Source organism: Peromyscus eremicus, chromosome 9 (assembly GCF_949786415.1).
Source record: "Peromyscus eremicus chromosome 9, PerEre_H2_v1, whole genome shotgun sequence".
Taxonomy (NCBI): domain Eukaryota; kingdom Metazoa; phylum Chordata; class Mammalia; order Rodentia; family Cricetidae; genus Peromyscus; species Peromyscus eremicus.
The window spans coordinates 83,307,970-83,324,003 of NC_081425.1; the positions used below are offsets into that span (position 1 = coordinate 83,307,970).

Below are 16,034 nucleotides of genomic sequence, written 5' to 3' on the forward strand. Positions count from 1 at the left end.
CGATTGCAACAGCCTTTTCAAGAAGAGCATAGCCATGCCTCTTTGGGGCTTTGTAAGTCAGTTTATACCAAGTTCAAGGATAAAAACATTACAGGTTTGGGCTCAAACACTGTTGAATTCACTTGAGTCATCTTCACTAAAGTATCCTTGATGGTCCATCAGGACAAGCACTGATTTATACCCGCACTCCTCCTGGATGCCCAGCAGCTCTGGATATGCTTCAGCACTTCTTCAAAGCCCTCTCCTGTAGCTAGAGTTTTCCTGCCTGGCCCACAGTCAGGGCAAGTCTTTGTCACCCACCAGTCCCACAGCCACTCAGACCAGACCAAGTCAACACAGAGACTTATATTGCTTACAAACTGTATGGCCGTGGCAGGCTTCTTGCTAACTGTTCTTACAGCTTAAATTAATCCATTTCTATAAATCTATACCTTGCCACGTGGCTCGTGGCTTATCGGCATCTTCACATGCTGTTTGCCATCTTGGCGGCTGGCAGTGTCTGACTCAGCCTTCCACTTCCCAGCTTTATTCTCCTCCTTGTCCTGCCTATACTTCCTCCTGCCTGACTACTGGCCAATCAGTGTTGTATTTACCAACCAATCAGAGCAACACATTTGCCATACAGAACATCCCACAGCACTCTCCTGTTCATCCTTAGCAAGAGTGGGATCCCAAACACCTCTATGTGCAAACACACCTTAAAGATCTACCTGGGCCAAGGCTTTACCTCAGCTGCAATCTTTCCATTCCAAAGAGATAAATCTTCTGAAAGTTCATCTTCCTAATATGCACTAATACTTTTGTAGCACACAGTTTCTAGCAGCCTGAGTCTCCCTGGTGTTTTGTTCCTGGACACCACAGCGTTTTCATTTTTCTTAGGCATCCTGCACAGAGTCATGCATGTCTGGATATAGTGTCACGTCCTCAGCTCTGAACTGCATGCTGATCCTCATGCACTTAATGCTTTGTCCATTCACAATTCTCTACATTTTGGTTTATACTAACTCCTGTTCCATGTATTAGAAACATACACCTTCAAAGATAGCATCAGGTCCTCTCTTTATGAAACATGCTTGCATGCACACCTCCTCATCCCCAAATTATATCATTTCCAGTCACCTTTAGGCTTAAGATAAGCCCAGTAATCCATTATGATTCTCTCTGTTGGGAATCAGGGCTACATGGTGAATAAATTGTAGGTCCTGAGATCTATCTTCATCCAATATTCAGAAAGTGAGAATTGTTCCAAAAATTCAGGCTTATGATAGATGCAGTTATGATAAATATAGGTCATCTGGGGTCATGCCTGAATCTCATCAGCTGCAGGCACAACACTGGCAGCACACTCAGGCCATGCTCCCTGCAGGTCATGATGCTGTACTGTCTAGTTTTTCTACTGTCACATGATTGCACTTGTGATTCCCATACATCTTTCCTTTATACTCAAAGGATCTCATCCTAAAGCAGGGGCTGGAAGTCCACCTCCCTGAACTGGATATAGGGTGCCATTCCGTCTTTGGAATGGCACGTTCTATACACATGCCATTCAGATGATGTTCACATGATCCATGAACACCTGACACAGCTCTTGAGCATCAGAACATTATCTGAGCTTTCTCAACCAAATGACTGCTAGGCCCTATCAATGATAAGGGCTTATTCAGAGTACTCTCTGAGACACTAAGGGATGTTTTCTGATGAATTACCGCCCTCTGCTGGTATAATATACACAGACTTGGCTAGCTGATCTGTGAACAAGTTCTACAGAAGGATGTACCTGCAATGTGTTGGCTACTATGAGATTGTTTCAATCAACATTTGCCTGTGTGATTATTCAAGACCCACAACTCCATAAGGGTCATTGAGTGTCCACAAAGGTCAAAGGTGACTCTGACACCTTCTACAGAACCTTTTCAGGTCTGATCCCTTCAGTCCAGATGTGAAACTGAGAATCCCCATTGGTCCTCCTAATGGGAGATCAAATAACTACTACATGGAAAGAGGGACTGTGGTCACATCTGTGGGGACTATCTCCAGCAGTGCTTCAGCATGTCATGGAGTTGGTCTGATTCAGCACTGCACTGGAGGGAGAATACTATGCTTTTGGGTGTGGTCTGTCTGGATAACAGCATGACATCAATAAAGTCTTCCAAGATGATTTCCTGCCACAAATGGAGAGCTGAGAAATCAGTCAGCTTGTCAAAGTCCTTGACCATAAACTGACATAGTGAGTTTTGTATTCCAACATCTCCTCCCTCCATGGTGTTGTATTCCTCACTGGGGCCACTTGCTGGTGGATGTCAGGGTTCTGAGTAATTATTTTGTCAGGTTTTCTGTGTCTCAGTCTTATTTTGATGCTTTCCTTTCTTCAGGAGTACTGAGCCAACAGACACATGGATCAGACTGGGTCTGGATGACCTGCAGGTCAGGTGGTTTTTGCTTCATGGTAAGTTCAGAGCTATGATGGGTTCTTCTTTTGAGGAGGCCTTGATCCTAGGGTGAACAATGCCATGCTTCAAGGTGTGTGCCTTCCTTTGGATTTCTTAGTTTCTCAAACAGTACTGTCAATAAGGAAAGGGAGTCAAGGCCTAGAAGCAGCCATCCAGGGTAAATGGCTGGGCACAATCAAGGCCTATTCACACACAGGAAATAAAATAATAAGGAGAAAGTGCATCATAATCCAGAATTTCCCAGAGATTGGGCTCAGCAGGTGGCTCCTGGTTTAACAGCTCCTTCTGAAGCAGGCTATCATCCTGGGCTGTGGCCTGTTCCAGCTCATGTGTCAGTTTCTCTGACCTAGGAGAGAAAGGCAGTTAGGACACAATCCTGCTGGGGACCTGCCATTGTCAGATATTAAACTGCTGCCTCCCACCACCTCAACTGTGCTGGAGAGTCAACAGGGATCTTTTGACTGAAGTCAGTGTTTGTACGCCCAAGGAATAAGAGTCACAGAGTAGCTGGGCCTAGAACTTTCCTCAGCCCTAAACCCCTGTCAGAATTTGACTGAGTAATGTTTGTTCTCTGTTCGACTAGAAAGAAAGGGTCTTTCTCCTACAGTCTGGGGACATCATTTTGTAAAAGTAACAACGTATTAATAACATACTCAACAGCACAGGAGTGATACTCATTATTCATGATGAATTACTGATACCACATCATTTTATTGATAGCCATATTGCAGCCTTGCAATCTGGACACTCAAACAAGGTCATGAAGATAGCTCAGGACTCATGCTCATGAGGCACCTTGAACATGACCAACATGCAAGACAGGATCAGTCAGTAATCCTAGAGCAGCATTTCCTGAGATGTGTGCCTGAGAACACTGGCCATGCATGGGCTCTGTGATCAAACAGAAACTTGTGGTTTTCTTAGGACCAGAGCTAGGAATCTGCATCCTGACTCTTTGACAGTCTGTTACAGAACACTCCCAAAAAGGTTCTGATCTTCCCTGCAGCTGAAGCAGTTGCCTGGGTTCATTCTGGAAAGTCCTTAACCTATTCAATCCAGAGAACACTTGTCCCAGCAAATGGGAAAATGCTGCACAGAGCAGTATTCAAAGGTAGGAATCTCTTTTCTACAGGGGATGTTCCTAAGTGAAAATGTAATTTCAGCAAGGCCTGGTGATGCACAACTTTGAATTCCATCATGCGGAGGCAGAAGCAGGCAGATTCTCTGAGTATAAGGAAAGCCTCCTCAGACCATACCAGAGCAAACAGGGGGAAGAAAGGACACAATTGCTCAGACACACTGAGTATTAAACATATTGATTCCTGGACAGAATTGTTTGTTAACTCCACCTGAACAATACTCTGAAGTGTTCTTGCCCTGCTTGTAGCTGGGAGCCATGCATGTGAGCAGGAGCCCATAAATGACAGTGATCCCAGGTATAAGGAACCCACTTGGCTCCACCTGCTTCCCCCAGCCTGGGTTCCTACCTTATTTGGGAGACCTCAAAGTGATGCTGCAGCTTTTCTGCCAAGTCCTTTTCCTGGGTGATCATCTCTTTCCGCTTCAGCAGGACCTGCAGGCTTCCCTCCAATCTTTCAAATTCCTGTTCAGTAGAACATCATGTTCTTAGTGGAGAGTTGTCTACAGGCATGCACACAGTGTCATACACATGAAGCACATGCAAAGGATCAAAACAGCTTACTGGTAGGTGAGGCGAGCCAAAAGAGCTTATACTACACTCATAGAAAAAAGAAGTGAGCAGAATACAACATCATGCAAGATGAACAGATGAGCAGACGAAGCACACCAGCACTTTCAGAAGAGTCTCACAACTCTGACATCATTCCTTGAGGATTAATACTACTGTGGGGAGTGTGCTCTGTTTGGCCAGATTCTGTTGAGATGGCTAGAGAATTTTACTTCACAAGCAGCAAAGCACCCACCCCGGCACTCAGCTTGTCAAAAGCCCCCATCTGTTCAGCCAATCAAATCCAGATTGTATGCTCCACAATGGTAGAGCTCTCAAGGAGCACTCACAGAAAGTAGGGTTCATGAGCTGCTACTCGGGCTTATGCCAGTGTGAACCAATAGTCGGTCAAAGGGAAGAGAACACATTGGGATTCATGAAGAAAGGAGAAGGCCACATGCCACCCAAATCTATGACTGTGAGGAGGACTCATTTGGCATTTACATGGGATACTCCTCCTTGTAAGCTGCTTCCCCTCTGTGATCTCACATGACCCCTGCCAAGCACATGAGACTCAGGACCCACAATTCACTCATTCAAAGCTCTGTGCATAGCATCCTACCTATCATAATGACATTTAGGTGTGATATGTTATTGGCCCATTTCCCTCATTGGACCACAGTTTCAAGCAGAGCAGCAGCCATGGCTTGCCAATAATTTAGTTTCTCAGAAGAGGCTAACTTCCCAGAAGTACTTGTGCATGGACACTGAAGTGAACACCTCAGATGGCATGAGGTGGGTGGCTGGATGGGAGCATGGATGAGTAAGGTGATGGGTGAAAGCACAGGAGGGTGGATGGGCAGACAGAGAATCCAATGGGCAAACGGTGCCAGACCTTAGCCTGACCCACCTACCTGCACCTACCTGTTGTTGCTGGTCTCTTCCTCTTGGTCCTCACACATCGATTTCAATGCCTCCAAGTGGTGCTTCAGCAGGACCCAATCCTCTGTCCGATTCTTCTTCTCCTGCCTCAGCATGGCTACCTGCTCCTTTAGCTGAGTATGTTCCATTAGGACCTGGCTGTGCAGACCACTGGAAAAGACCCTCTGTGTAGTAACGCCCTGCCAGTCTCCTCCTGCCACCCCTGCCTCCAGGAATCATCACAACAAATGAACCCAGGTTCTCAGGAAGATGTAGCCAAGAGCCCAAAATAGCCATGACAGCTACACTCAAAAGGCCAAATAAGAGAGCAGCTAATTTAAAAAAAAAATCGAAATACTTCAGAAAACCCCCACACCAATAGGGATCCATGTCCTTTCAAAGGAAAGAGGAGTCCCTCAACTGTCCTGAACATCAGCAAGTAGTGGACAAATACCCTCTGAGGGAGGACAGGAGACCTAAGGGGAATTTATTCTATCTACAGGTTCCACAGGAACCAGATCTGTAAAGCCTGGGCCTGAGCTCCAGATGCCCAGGGCTGCCTGACATTCCCCTCATGGTGCAAATTGCTTTTCTTTCTTTTTTTTCTTTTTACTTTCCTTTTCCTTTCTTCCTTCCTCTCTTTTTTTCGTTTTGTTTGTTTGTTTTTTGAGACAGGGTTTCTCTGTATAATAGTCCTCTTTGTCCTGGAACCCTCTGTAGACCAGACTGGCCTTGAGATCACAGAGATCTGTCTACTCTGCCTCCAGAGTACTGGAATGGCACCACCACAGCTCAGTTTGCTCCTCTACCTAGAGGCGCCCGAGGCTCCAAGACAATGGTGGGAGGAGTGAATAGTCTCTTTCATACTTAGCAAAACTAAGTGCAAGAGACACAAGTCAAAGAGATGCTTGCTAAGGTGCAAAAACGTTAGAACCAGAGCTGTGGACTCTCCAGTCTAGAGACAAAGAAAGGCAGAGATGGCCACTCAACAACTATTAGGGTCCATGCCAACAGGCGTTTACCGATAGAAGACTGTCAGATTGGCAAGCTCATCCACCTTCTCTGAAGCCTCGGTGTTCTCATTCTGCAATCTCTGTGGGTCAGTCATGACCTCCTCGTGCTCCAACTTCAGATCTTCATACCAAGTATTTGGCCTGTGACAGGGCATGGCACCAGGAACAAAGAACTTTATGAATATAGGCCTCAAGGATCATGTGAACACAAGCTGTTGTCCTGATCTACCACAACACAGTGGAGGTCTCAGTCTGGCTACTATGTACTGAAACTCCCTGGTGCTTAATTAACTTGTAAACCTGGCCCAGGCCAACAGAGACTGGGTGTTCAGGTGGAGGGTGTCCTTGCTGCATGAGCCCACTCAGTAGGCCTGGAGAGGCAGTCTAGCTCTCTGTTCCCAGGAGTCTATCCTACAGGTCGTGGCCCACAAGAAACCTACAATGATGTTTCTCTTGTTTCAGGACAAGGATTCTTGATCAGGGGTCATTACTACCACACAGACGGACAGAGCACATAATTCTGGAGATGAGACCCAACATCAGGACAGCTATAAAAACTCCCCAAGGAATTCCTATTTGTCATCAAGGTAAGCACATAGGACAAGAGCAGAACTGCTTAAAGTGAGGCTCACAAATCTCTTATCAGCACTGGCATCACCTGGAAAGTGTGAGACAGGCAAATCATCAGGCCCACCACAGACGCCTGGTTCCCAGAGTCTGGAGGGACACACAAACACGCAAATGCATGTAAACACACAGACACAGACACAGACACAGACAGACAGACAGACAGACACACACACGTGCATGCTCACACAATGCAGCCATGCTTATAGGAGAGAGAGAGACAGAGAGAGACAGAGACAGAGAGAGAGAGAGAGAGAGAGAGAGAGAGAGAGAGAGAGAGAGATGCAGAGGCAGAGAGTTCGAGAAGGAGTGAAAGAGAGGAGAGCACACAGTGGGATACTGAAGAAATGCTTGGAGCAATACTGTCTAAGAGTATAACTTACAAGAAAACAGAGAAACAGTGATGAGCTCCAGACTTAAAGTCACTCATTGAAATGGACCAAGTTGGACCAGGTTGGTCCAGCTGCTGCCAGGATTTTCCAACATACAGTCACCTGCCAGACAAGTTCAAAGATTCACACAAACTCACAGCAGCTAGTATCTCAAATAAGCCATGTCATGGTCTTTTCAAATGCATTCTGGGAACTTACACATTACTGCCTCAATCCCTGAGTTGTGTGACTCAGACCACAGGCTTGGGTTTTCATTGGAGGAAGCAGAATATTTAGTATCCCCATCTCCCCCCCACCCAGGTTTCAGGTTCTCCCCCTATTTTGAGAGCCATTTAGGGACATGAAGTTGGGCACAGGGAAACCCTGAGGGCTCAAGCTCCTAGAATCCAAGATGTTAAAATGAAGATGAAGGTGATTTGCAGATGCAAGATTGACACCAGGAAGTTTGAAACAAGAGATACCTATTGTGCACGGGTCCTTTCCTGATGAAGAATAGTTGATCACGCAGCTCATTTCTCTCCCTTATCATCAGCTGCAGCTCCATGTTCAGCCTCTGCATCTCCTTCCTCATCCCTTTCTTGGTGAGGAGGGTTGGGTGGGATGAGGGCTCCATAGCAGCCTCTGTGGGTAGATGAACACAAGTGAACTTGCATAGTGACAAGGCATAGAGGATGGACAGACCACCCTGAGGCCCAAACAGAAAGATCACGTCTGCAACTCAGTGATAACCCAAATATTTTAGGCCAGGTGAAGATGTACCCTTTGTGGATCTCAGCTTTCCCATCACTCTGCAGAGATGTGGCTATGTAAGCAGCCAGGGGTTTCCTCTGTCTTCCTACACATGCTTCAGGGAACACAGAGATGGCTTCTTAGGGCCAATTCACAGCAGCACAGGATGCAACATGCATGGTAACACAGAGCCCTGAAGTCTGCCTGTGCTTTCAGAAGCCAGGAGAAGAATAACACTGCACAAGCACTCAGGTGCTGTGGACAGTCCAGATCTCCTGCCTGGTCACTCCAGGACCATGGCTGGGATTGAAATGTCATGCACAGACACAACATGCTTAACAGACTCACCAAGTCATCCCACTGCCAGCCCAGAATATGCAGAGCTTGTACAAAGGAGCCAATCGCTGTCCTGGTCCCACATCTCTACAGTTGTTTGACTGCACTAGAGAACTACCTGCCATCCTCAACTGCTGATTCAGGACCCTAAGGGACCACTGTCAGGGAGAGGTGGTCAGAGGAGTCTGCTGGACAGCCTGCCGACATGATGTCTTGGCCAGAAGCACTTTTCTCTCCAGGCAACTAGTGTCGACAGCCACTGCACCTAAAGGAAACTCTCGAAGCTGAAGTGCAGTGAGGCCTGGCCTCAGCTGGGGACACATTAGTCCCTCTGACTCCTGCTTGTCTCCTTCTGTCCCCACATTACAACCCCAAGACCCAGGAAAGGTAAAAGATAGGCATGCCCAGCACAACAACCTTGGCCTTGCTAGATCCTGGCTTAGAGGAGGCACACACTAATGTTCTGGACCCTGGACTTTCAGGAATTATGAGAAGCAGGGATGCCCATTTGCTTCTCAGAGGCTCCAGCTCCTCTGTCCCATTACTGGAAGGCCCATTTCCAGCCCACCTCCTCCAGGAACCTCCCATCTCCTGCCCAGCACTCACTGTGCCCTCCCCAGAAACCTTTTTTGGTTCTTGTTTTCCTCTGAGACTCAAGGTCAGCTTCCTTCTACCTCTCTCTGTTCTCTGGATGTTCTCCATTCTCTCTCTCAAGGAGACTCCTCAGTCTTACCAGCAGCATGTCTATGCTCTACCCTGTAGGCTGAAGAAATGCCCTGAGGCAGTTTGATGTCGCTACAACACTGGTGACATCACAGGGGATGCCAAGAGCTCTCCAGGATACAACAGAATGCCCAGAGAAGGGACTGCTGATGTCATGGGGAACAGCCTTTGCCACCCTGCTAATTGGTTCTCCCTTAACTGACCAGAAGCCCTGGTTCACTTTCTAGGAGCCTCTCTTGGAACATAGAAGAAGCCATTCAGCATCTCCTCCTTCCAAAGCCAGAGTTAGTTCTCTTAGCTTCATTGGAAGTCCCAAAGTACATCCCATGTTGGGAACTTAGCTATACTATCCAAACACTGCCCAGGAGTGTCTCATTCCTTCTTCAATATCCCTCTATTCATCAATATGAGCAATTAAATACTATTGAACCACAGATGATACCCCAACTCTTTTCATTCAGAGTTCAAATTAGGATGGAATTCAGACACTTATGTTCCTATGAGTACCTTAGTATACTGCCCAATGCCCAGATTTGTTACAAGACTGGGTGTAGACAAGCAATGTGTTGCTGTCACTAAGAGGTCCTGCCCAGGACCTCTGTTCATAAGAGACTTTAGAGGAACCACCCCTCTTCTTCCTCAAGACTGCTAATGATGGTGTACAGTTCAAGAGTCTAAGGCTCTATGCCGGGACTCTGATTCGACAGGAAGGAAGCAGGATGTAGATGCATTCTAGTTTGATGCCAAAGACAACTCCAGAACAGAGAGGCAAAGTGCCAAACTAACCCCAACACACAGTGAGATCTAACCCTGGACTAGAGTGCTCCACACAGAGACAGGGGACATTTCCTAGTAGAGTGGCGGACAGAGGCTGTACCCAGGCTGCAAAGGTGTCATTGGTGGATGCCAGGTTTCAGTCCTGGTGTCTGACATGTATACTCTGGCTTGTGCATGGGCTTCTCCCATTCTAACCCTCCTCACTTTTCTTTCACTTCACTTTGATGATGTTTTGAAGACAGGGTCTCACGGTGTAGACTTGTCTGACCTGGAACTTGCTACGTAGAAGAGGCTGCCCTGAGCTCACAGAAATCTGCATGCCTCTGCCTCCTGAGTCCTGGGATAAAAGGCATCCATCACAAGGCCTGGATTTCCCATTACCTTCTCTCTCTCTCCATCTTCCACCTTTGTCCCCCCATTTTCTGTCCTACTTGGCTCTTAAAATGATGTTCAGTGCCTCACTAGGAAGCAGGACCACAGAACACCCTACTGCTACATCTGGAGGCTCTTCCACTGTCTACCTTCTGTCAATCTTGGACAACATGTAGGTTGTTAGTCAATGTGGCCAAGTACAGTTTCAAGGACTAAAAGATCTCCACTGGCTCAGGGTCCATATTTTCTTTTTGGAACTGAAGAACTGTCTGCACTGAAAGGAGCTCACAGAATGGGGAGAGGGAGGGCAGGATGCCTTAGCTGGGCTCTGAAGACAAATAATCCATTCATCCTTTAAGCTATAGGTCATCTACACTGCAAACCTACCACATACTCAGTCTTTCTTGCCCAAAGTAAGCAGCATCAAAGAGATGGTCAGTTATCTTCTCAAAGGAGGCCAGCATCAACACACTCTCCTTCATCTTGGCCAGGCCAAACCTGGTAATACCCAGGACTTCACCCTGTGCCAGGGAAGATCGTCAGATGAGTCTCAAGCCACTCCAGGAAGTTCAAAACAAAGCAGAAGACATTATCCCAACACCAGAAAAAACAGGAACAGCCAGGCAGCTTTTCATGGCACCACTAAAGGCAGATGGTTCTCAGTGCAACTTCATAGCCATTGGGGCTTGATGATCCCAAGGACAAGGAGCCTGTCACTTGTCAGTTGTACCCAGATGCTGTGCCACACAGAATTAAAAACCTGAGTTTTAAAAGGGGGGTTGCTTCTCCTTTCCTATGATCATTAAGCTGATACTAGAAACAATTTAGCTAATTCCAGTCAAGGAAATGAGCCAAAAGTGCAACAGACCCACACAGGACCGCCACTGTCAATATCTTAATCACGTGAGGGAGGACTTCGTGAAGCCTCCCCTGAGGATTTATAGTCAGGTAGTGGTTATTTTTTGGGGAGTGGAGACAGACATATTCTTCAATGGTGTAAACACTGGTGAGGTATCCATGGTCCAGTAAAGAACCTGTCTCTAACATCTGCTGTTGTAATCAGCCCTAATGACATTCATTGGGTCATTTAAAAAAGGCATGAAGATAGAAGGACTAGGAGGAAGAAGAAGGGGAAAAGGGGGCGTGGGAAGTGCACAAGAGAGGGTAACAGGGGTGAATATGACCAAAGTATGTCAGGATATACATGCACAAAAGGCTATAATGGAATCCATGTTATGCACAATTAATATATGCTAACAGAAGCATTTGAGAAAACAAAATCAATGGCTCATGAGGAAATAAGGTTGACCTCTGGCCTCCACATAAATGGAGGGGCACCCACATGATTATGTACCCACATGTACATACAACAAATAGATATAAACCTGAATTGCAGATCCAGTGAAATACCATATAACCTTAAAAAAAAAGTCAAAGTAGAAGACATACTTGCAGACACCGTCTCCTTCAGGTCTGCCATGGCCTCACTTGGTGTAGTTTATTTTTGGTGCTGGAAATGAGCCCAGGGACTTAGGGATATTTACCATGACCTTGCTCTACATCTGAGCTACATTTCTGGTTTCTTAAAGTCCTCTACTTCAGTATAGGCTTATCAGGAAAGGGTCGTATAATCACAATGCTCTACTGTATGGGGAGGAAGCAAACACTCATAGCAGCTTCCTACTACACTCTCACCTGAGAACAAGGTAATTTACTCTGTGTGTGTGTGTGTGTGTGTGTGTGTGTGTGTGTGTGTGTGTGTGTGAGTGCTGATGGAGATCAAACACAGGGCCCATGCATGCTAATGCTAGGCAAGCACTCTTCCACTGAGCCCCCAGTCCTACTCTCTGGAAATGGCTACAGAAGCGGCACTGGAATGGGTTAGGGAACCATCACCTAAGTCCCCTGGGCATCCTAGTTTTGGTAATGGCCAGAATGGCTGTAGAATAAGACTCAGGACATGGACAAAAGCCATGTTCAAGCTTTCTCCTCCAATGACTGGTTGTGTTGAAATTCTCACATGGAGAATTTACTGAAACACCTGATCCCATCAGCAGACATGGCCTTTGGTGGTGACACCTACTTCTTGTCCAGGTCAGTCCTCACAGAAGTGTACTTTCTATGCTGTTTACACTCTCTGGCTGTTTGACAGACCGTGGGTTTCACGACCCCTGACAACCCGGAGCATCCCTTCTCTCACACCTTATAGGTCATCAGGTCGGAGAGCAGCATCACGTGCCTCCTGTCGATGCTCATGCCATGGTTGACCATCGTGTACTGGATCTCATTGATGATGGTTGTCCGGGCAGCCTCAATGCCCAGAGTTTTCTCCACCTAGGGAGAGCTAGGAGTGAGTGGAGGCAGTCCCTTCTGGGAGCTACCTCACTCCTACTTCTTCCCATTTGACAAGCACAAAACAAACACTGCTCTATTTGCCCAAGTTGATTGTTTTGTAATTGTTGGGGAAGCAAATGCCAGGGACAGGAAACTGCTGGATATTGGCTGAGGGTCCAGATGCAATGGTACCTCATACGTGTTATTGGAAGTGTTATGGCTGCCTTTCACACTATTGGTGGCCATGACTGCCTGCAGGTTGTCACCTTCTACCAGAAGCTTGAACTTCTCTATTCCCCTGTGCTTGTGGATATGGATGACAGCTCTGGACACCCCAGAATGCTCTATACCACCACCTGCATTCGACACAGAATCCTTAAGATGCTGCAGCCTCTAGGTCCCTACTGAGAGGTTCAGAAACAGGGCTGAAGAATTGGCTGGTAACTAATTCATGCCATTCTCAGCCCATTTATCACCAGTGGTGTGTGTACTCCAGGAGTGCCTAGGTACTGCTTGGGTTAGGTGAAAGATGGTTCAGAGGACTGTGCCCCAATCTACAGTCAGCTTGGAGAAGGAGTAGAAAAGAGACTAACTGATAGAGGTGCAGTCTCAGAGCCAAGGATAAGAGAAGAAAGGCCTTTGTGCAGCTGGGGCTTTTTGATTGCCTTAGCTCATGAAACTTTAGTGATTAGAAATGTGATATCCTGATGAAATGTTCTCGAATTTTCTGTAAATGTAGGATTGAAGGATTGTGATCTGCAGAGCCAGAGCCTGGCACCTCACAGACTACATATTCTCCCCTCCTCTGTCCCTCCCCCCAGCCCCTGATCCTGAAGCAGCAGTCTGTGATCCAGGACTATCCTGGCAGTACCTGCCTCTAAGAGCTGGACCAGAGCAACAGCGCCCTCACCATGGCCCTTGTGGCTCCAAAGGTGAGCTAAGCCCTCAGGTTGGCTGTCTGTGTGCTCTGCCAGGGGCTTGGCTCTAGACTGTCTTTGGTAGTTGTAACTCACTGGTGTTTAGGAAGTGGTCTCCTGTGCCAATACGTTACAGGCTACTTCCCACTTTCTCTTCTATCAGGTTCAGTGTAACTGGATTTATGCTGTGGTCTTTGATTTATTTGGACTTGAGTTTTGTGCATGGCGACAGATATGGATCTATTTGCAATCTTCTACATGTTGACATCCAGTTACGCCAGCACCATTTGTTGAACATGCTTTCTTTTTTCCATTGTACAGTTTTGGCTTCTTTGTCAAAAATCAGGTGTTTAAAGGTGTGCATATTTATGTCAGGGTCTTTAATTCGATTCCATTGGTCTACATTTCGGTTCTTATGCCAATACCAAGCTGTTTTTATTACTATAGCTCTATAGTAGAAATTGAGGTCCAGGATAGTGATGCCTCAGGAGGTTGCTTTATTGTACAGAATTGTTTTAGCTATCGTAGGTTTTTGTCTTTCCATATGATCTTTAGACCAACAGCTGTGGAGCCTGCATGGGACTGGACTAGGCCCTCTTCCACAAGCAAGATGGTTTTGTAGCTTGGTCTGCTTAAGGGGCTCCTGGCAGTAGGATCATGATCCATCTCTGGTGTATGAGCCGGCTTTTTGGAGCCCACTACCTATGGCTATGGTGGGACACCTTGCACAGCCTTGATGCAGGGGGAGAGGCTTGGACCTCTCTCAACTGAATGTACCAGGCTTTGCTGACTCTCCATGGGAGACCTTACATATTTGGAGGTGGAAATGGAGGGGTTTTTTTTGGGAGGGGGTAGGGTGGAGCAAGAGGAGGAAAGAGAGGGGGATCTGTGGATGGTATGTAAAATTAATTTAAAAAATTCTTAATAAAGAGTTAAAATAAAGAAAAAATAAAATTAAATTTAAAAAAGCTGAAAATTTTCAATAATAGATTTAGTGAAGTAACAATCTATTTTCTTTGGCAGGTGGATTTTGGTTTCCAATGCGCTTCATTCACAAAATATTGATTTTGTTTTTTTCATTTGATGTATTTATTTAATTATTTATTTGCTTATTTATTTGCTTATTTATTTGCTTGCTTATTTATTTATTTGTTTATTTATTTGTTTATTTATTTGTTTATTTATTTATTTATTTATTTATTTATTTATTTATTTATTTATTTATTTATTTATTTATTTATTTATTTATTTATTTATTTGTCTTGAGACAAGAAAGTGTGGCATTTCACTGTCGTTTTGAGAAACCCTCCAGAAAATGGGTGGGGTTTTTTTTTGAGGGGGGGGCGGAATCAGCGCGCCCTAGTGCATTTCATGCAGGAGCCGCTGGATGGCGGTGTAGCGGGAGGTCGCAAAGCAGCAGGTGCGAAGCCTCTCTGGACAGACCCCATGGCAGAAGAGGAAGCGGCACGTGCGGTGCTCTACGGTGGCCGAGGGACAGCGGCTGCTCTCTGAGCCCTAAATCCAGAAGCGCCCGGGAAGTTGCAGCGACAGTGGTTTCTGTAGTCGGAGCCTGGAGAAGGGCACTCGGCAGCCGGCACCATGGTGAAGGAGCAGTTCCGGGAGACGGATGTAGCTAAGAAAATGTACAACGCGGCTGGGGGTGGAGGCTGGGTTCCCGGGTCCCAGAGGGTTCCAGGTGAGGGACAGTTGTGAAGGGAGAGAAGAGAGAAGTTCCAGGATGGGATTTCAGATCTTACCGGGTCCCTGAACTGCGGCGGAGAAAGTGGGAAGGACCGAGCAGTGTCAGAACGGGCGTCCTGAGCCAGGATGCCACCTCCCGAAGCCCCGCGCTGACTCCTCTCAGGAACTTTTCCCTGGCACGAGGAGACAGTGTGTGCTGACCCGAGGTTGTCAGCTAGAAAGTGGGTTCACAGCGGCTAGGCGGCAGGCTGAGATGCAAGCTGCTGTTCCGGGCCTTCTGCTTCAGAGCCTAGTTATTAAACAGTAGACCCTCCTTATGAGTTTTCTGTTTGTTGCTTTTGTGTTTTTGTTTTTGTTGTTTTTTTTAAAACATAGATCCGTTCATTTTTAAGGAACACGAGAGAGTACTTGTTTACCGCAAACCCACTAACAAGAGTTTTATTTAAAAAGAGAGAGAGAAGGAAGAGGAAGAGGAAAGGAAGAGGAGGAGGAAGAAGAGGAAGAAGGAGAAGGAGAAGGAGAAGGAGGAGGAGGAGGAGGAGGAGGAGGAGGAGGAGGAGGAGGAGGAGGAGGAGGAGGAGAAGGAGGAGGAGAAGGAGAAGGAGAAGAAGAAGAAGAAGAAGAAGAAGAAGAAGAAGAAGAAGAAGAAGAAGAAGAAGAAGAAGAAGAAGAAGAAGAAGAGCTCAAGACTGTGGAAAACACGTGAAAAGAAAGAGGGCAGGCTAGGAGGGGTCCGCTTTTTAAGGGCTAGCCTGCGCATGCGCACTTAGGTCCACGGGGGCTCCTCCACGAATGCGCATCGATTACATGCGCGGGAATTACGCGACCATGCATGGGTTTAAGCAGGACGTTTCCCGGAAAGCATGAGCGATCATTGGGGCGTGACTATAAGTACTGAGGTCAGTGTTGTGCACTAAAGATTCCACATGAATGCAGCGTTTGCTGCTGGTCTAGTGGAGAGTAGTCAAATCAGCCATGGTTGCAGCAAATGCAACAACACACAGACAGACGCACACGTAATAGTAAGTCCGGGCTCACCAGGCCTTTTTCAAAAC

The 16,034-nt window shown here is 46.6% G+C and overlaps 2 protein-coding genes across 2 annotated transcripts; both read right to left on the reverse strand.

The window, feature by feature from the left end:
- Positions 1–1,042: 1,042 nt before the first annotated feature.
- Positions 1,043–9,021, reverse strand: LOC131919066 (disks large homolog 5-like). Its single transcript, XM_059273125.1, has 6 exons — positions 8,830–9,021; positions 7,552–7,711; positions 6,081–6,212; positions 5,062–5,229; positions 3,938–4,066; positions 1,043–2,796 (listed from the first exon to the last, which is right to left on the reverse strand). Exons 1-6 carry the CDS (start codon positions 8,855–8,857, stop codon positions 2,637–2,639), a joined length of 777 nt encoding a protein of 258 aa, XP_059129108.1. The 5' UTR covers positions 8,858–9,021; the 3' UTR covers positions 1,043–2,636.
- A 1,389-nt stretch (positions 9,022–10,410) lies between these two features.
- Positions 10,411–14,879, reverse strand: LOC131919067 (DNA-directed RNA polymerase III subunit RPC1-like). The gene is made up of 4 exons (XM_059273126.1): positions 14,810–14,879; positions 12,554–12,717; positions 12,230–12,361; positions 10,411–10,548 (listed from the first exon to the last, which is right to left on the reverse strand). Exons 1-4 carry the CDS (start codon positions 14,877–14,879, stop codon positions 10,411–10,413), a joined length of 504 nt encoding a protein of 167 aa, XP_059129109.1.
- Positions 14,880–16,034: the final 1,155 nt, after the last annotated feature.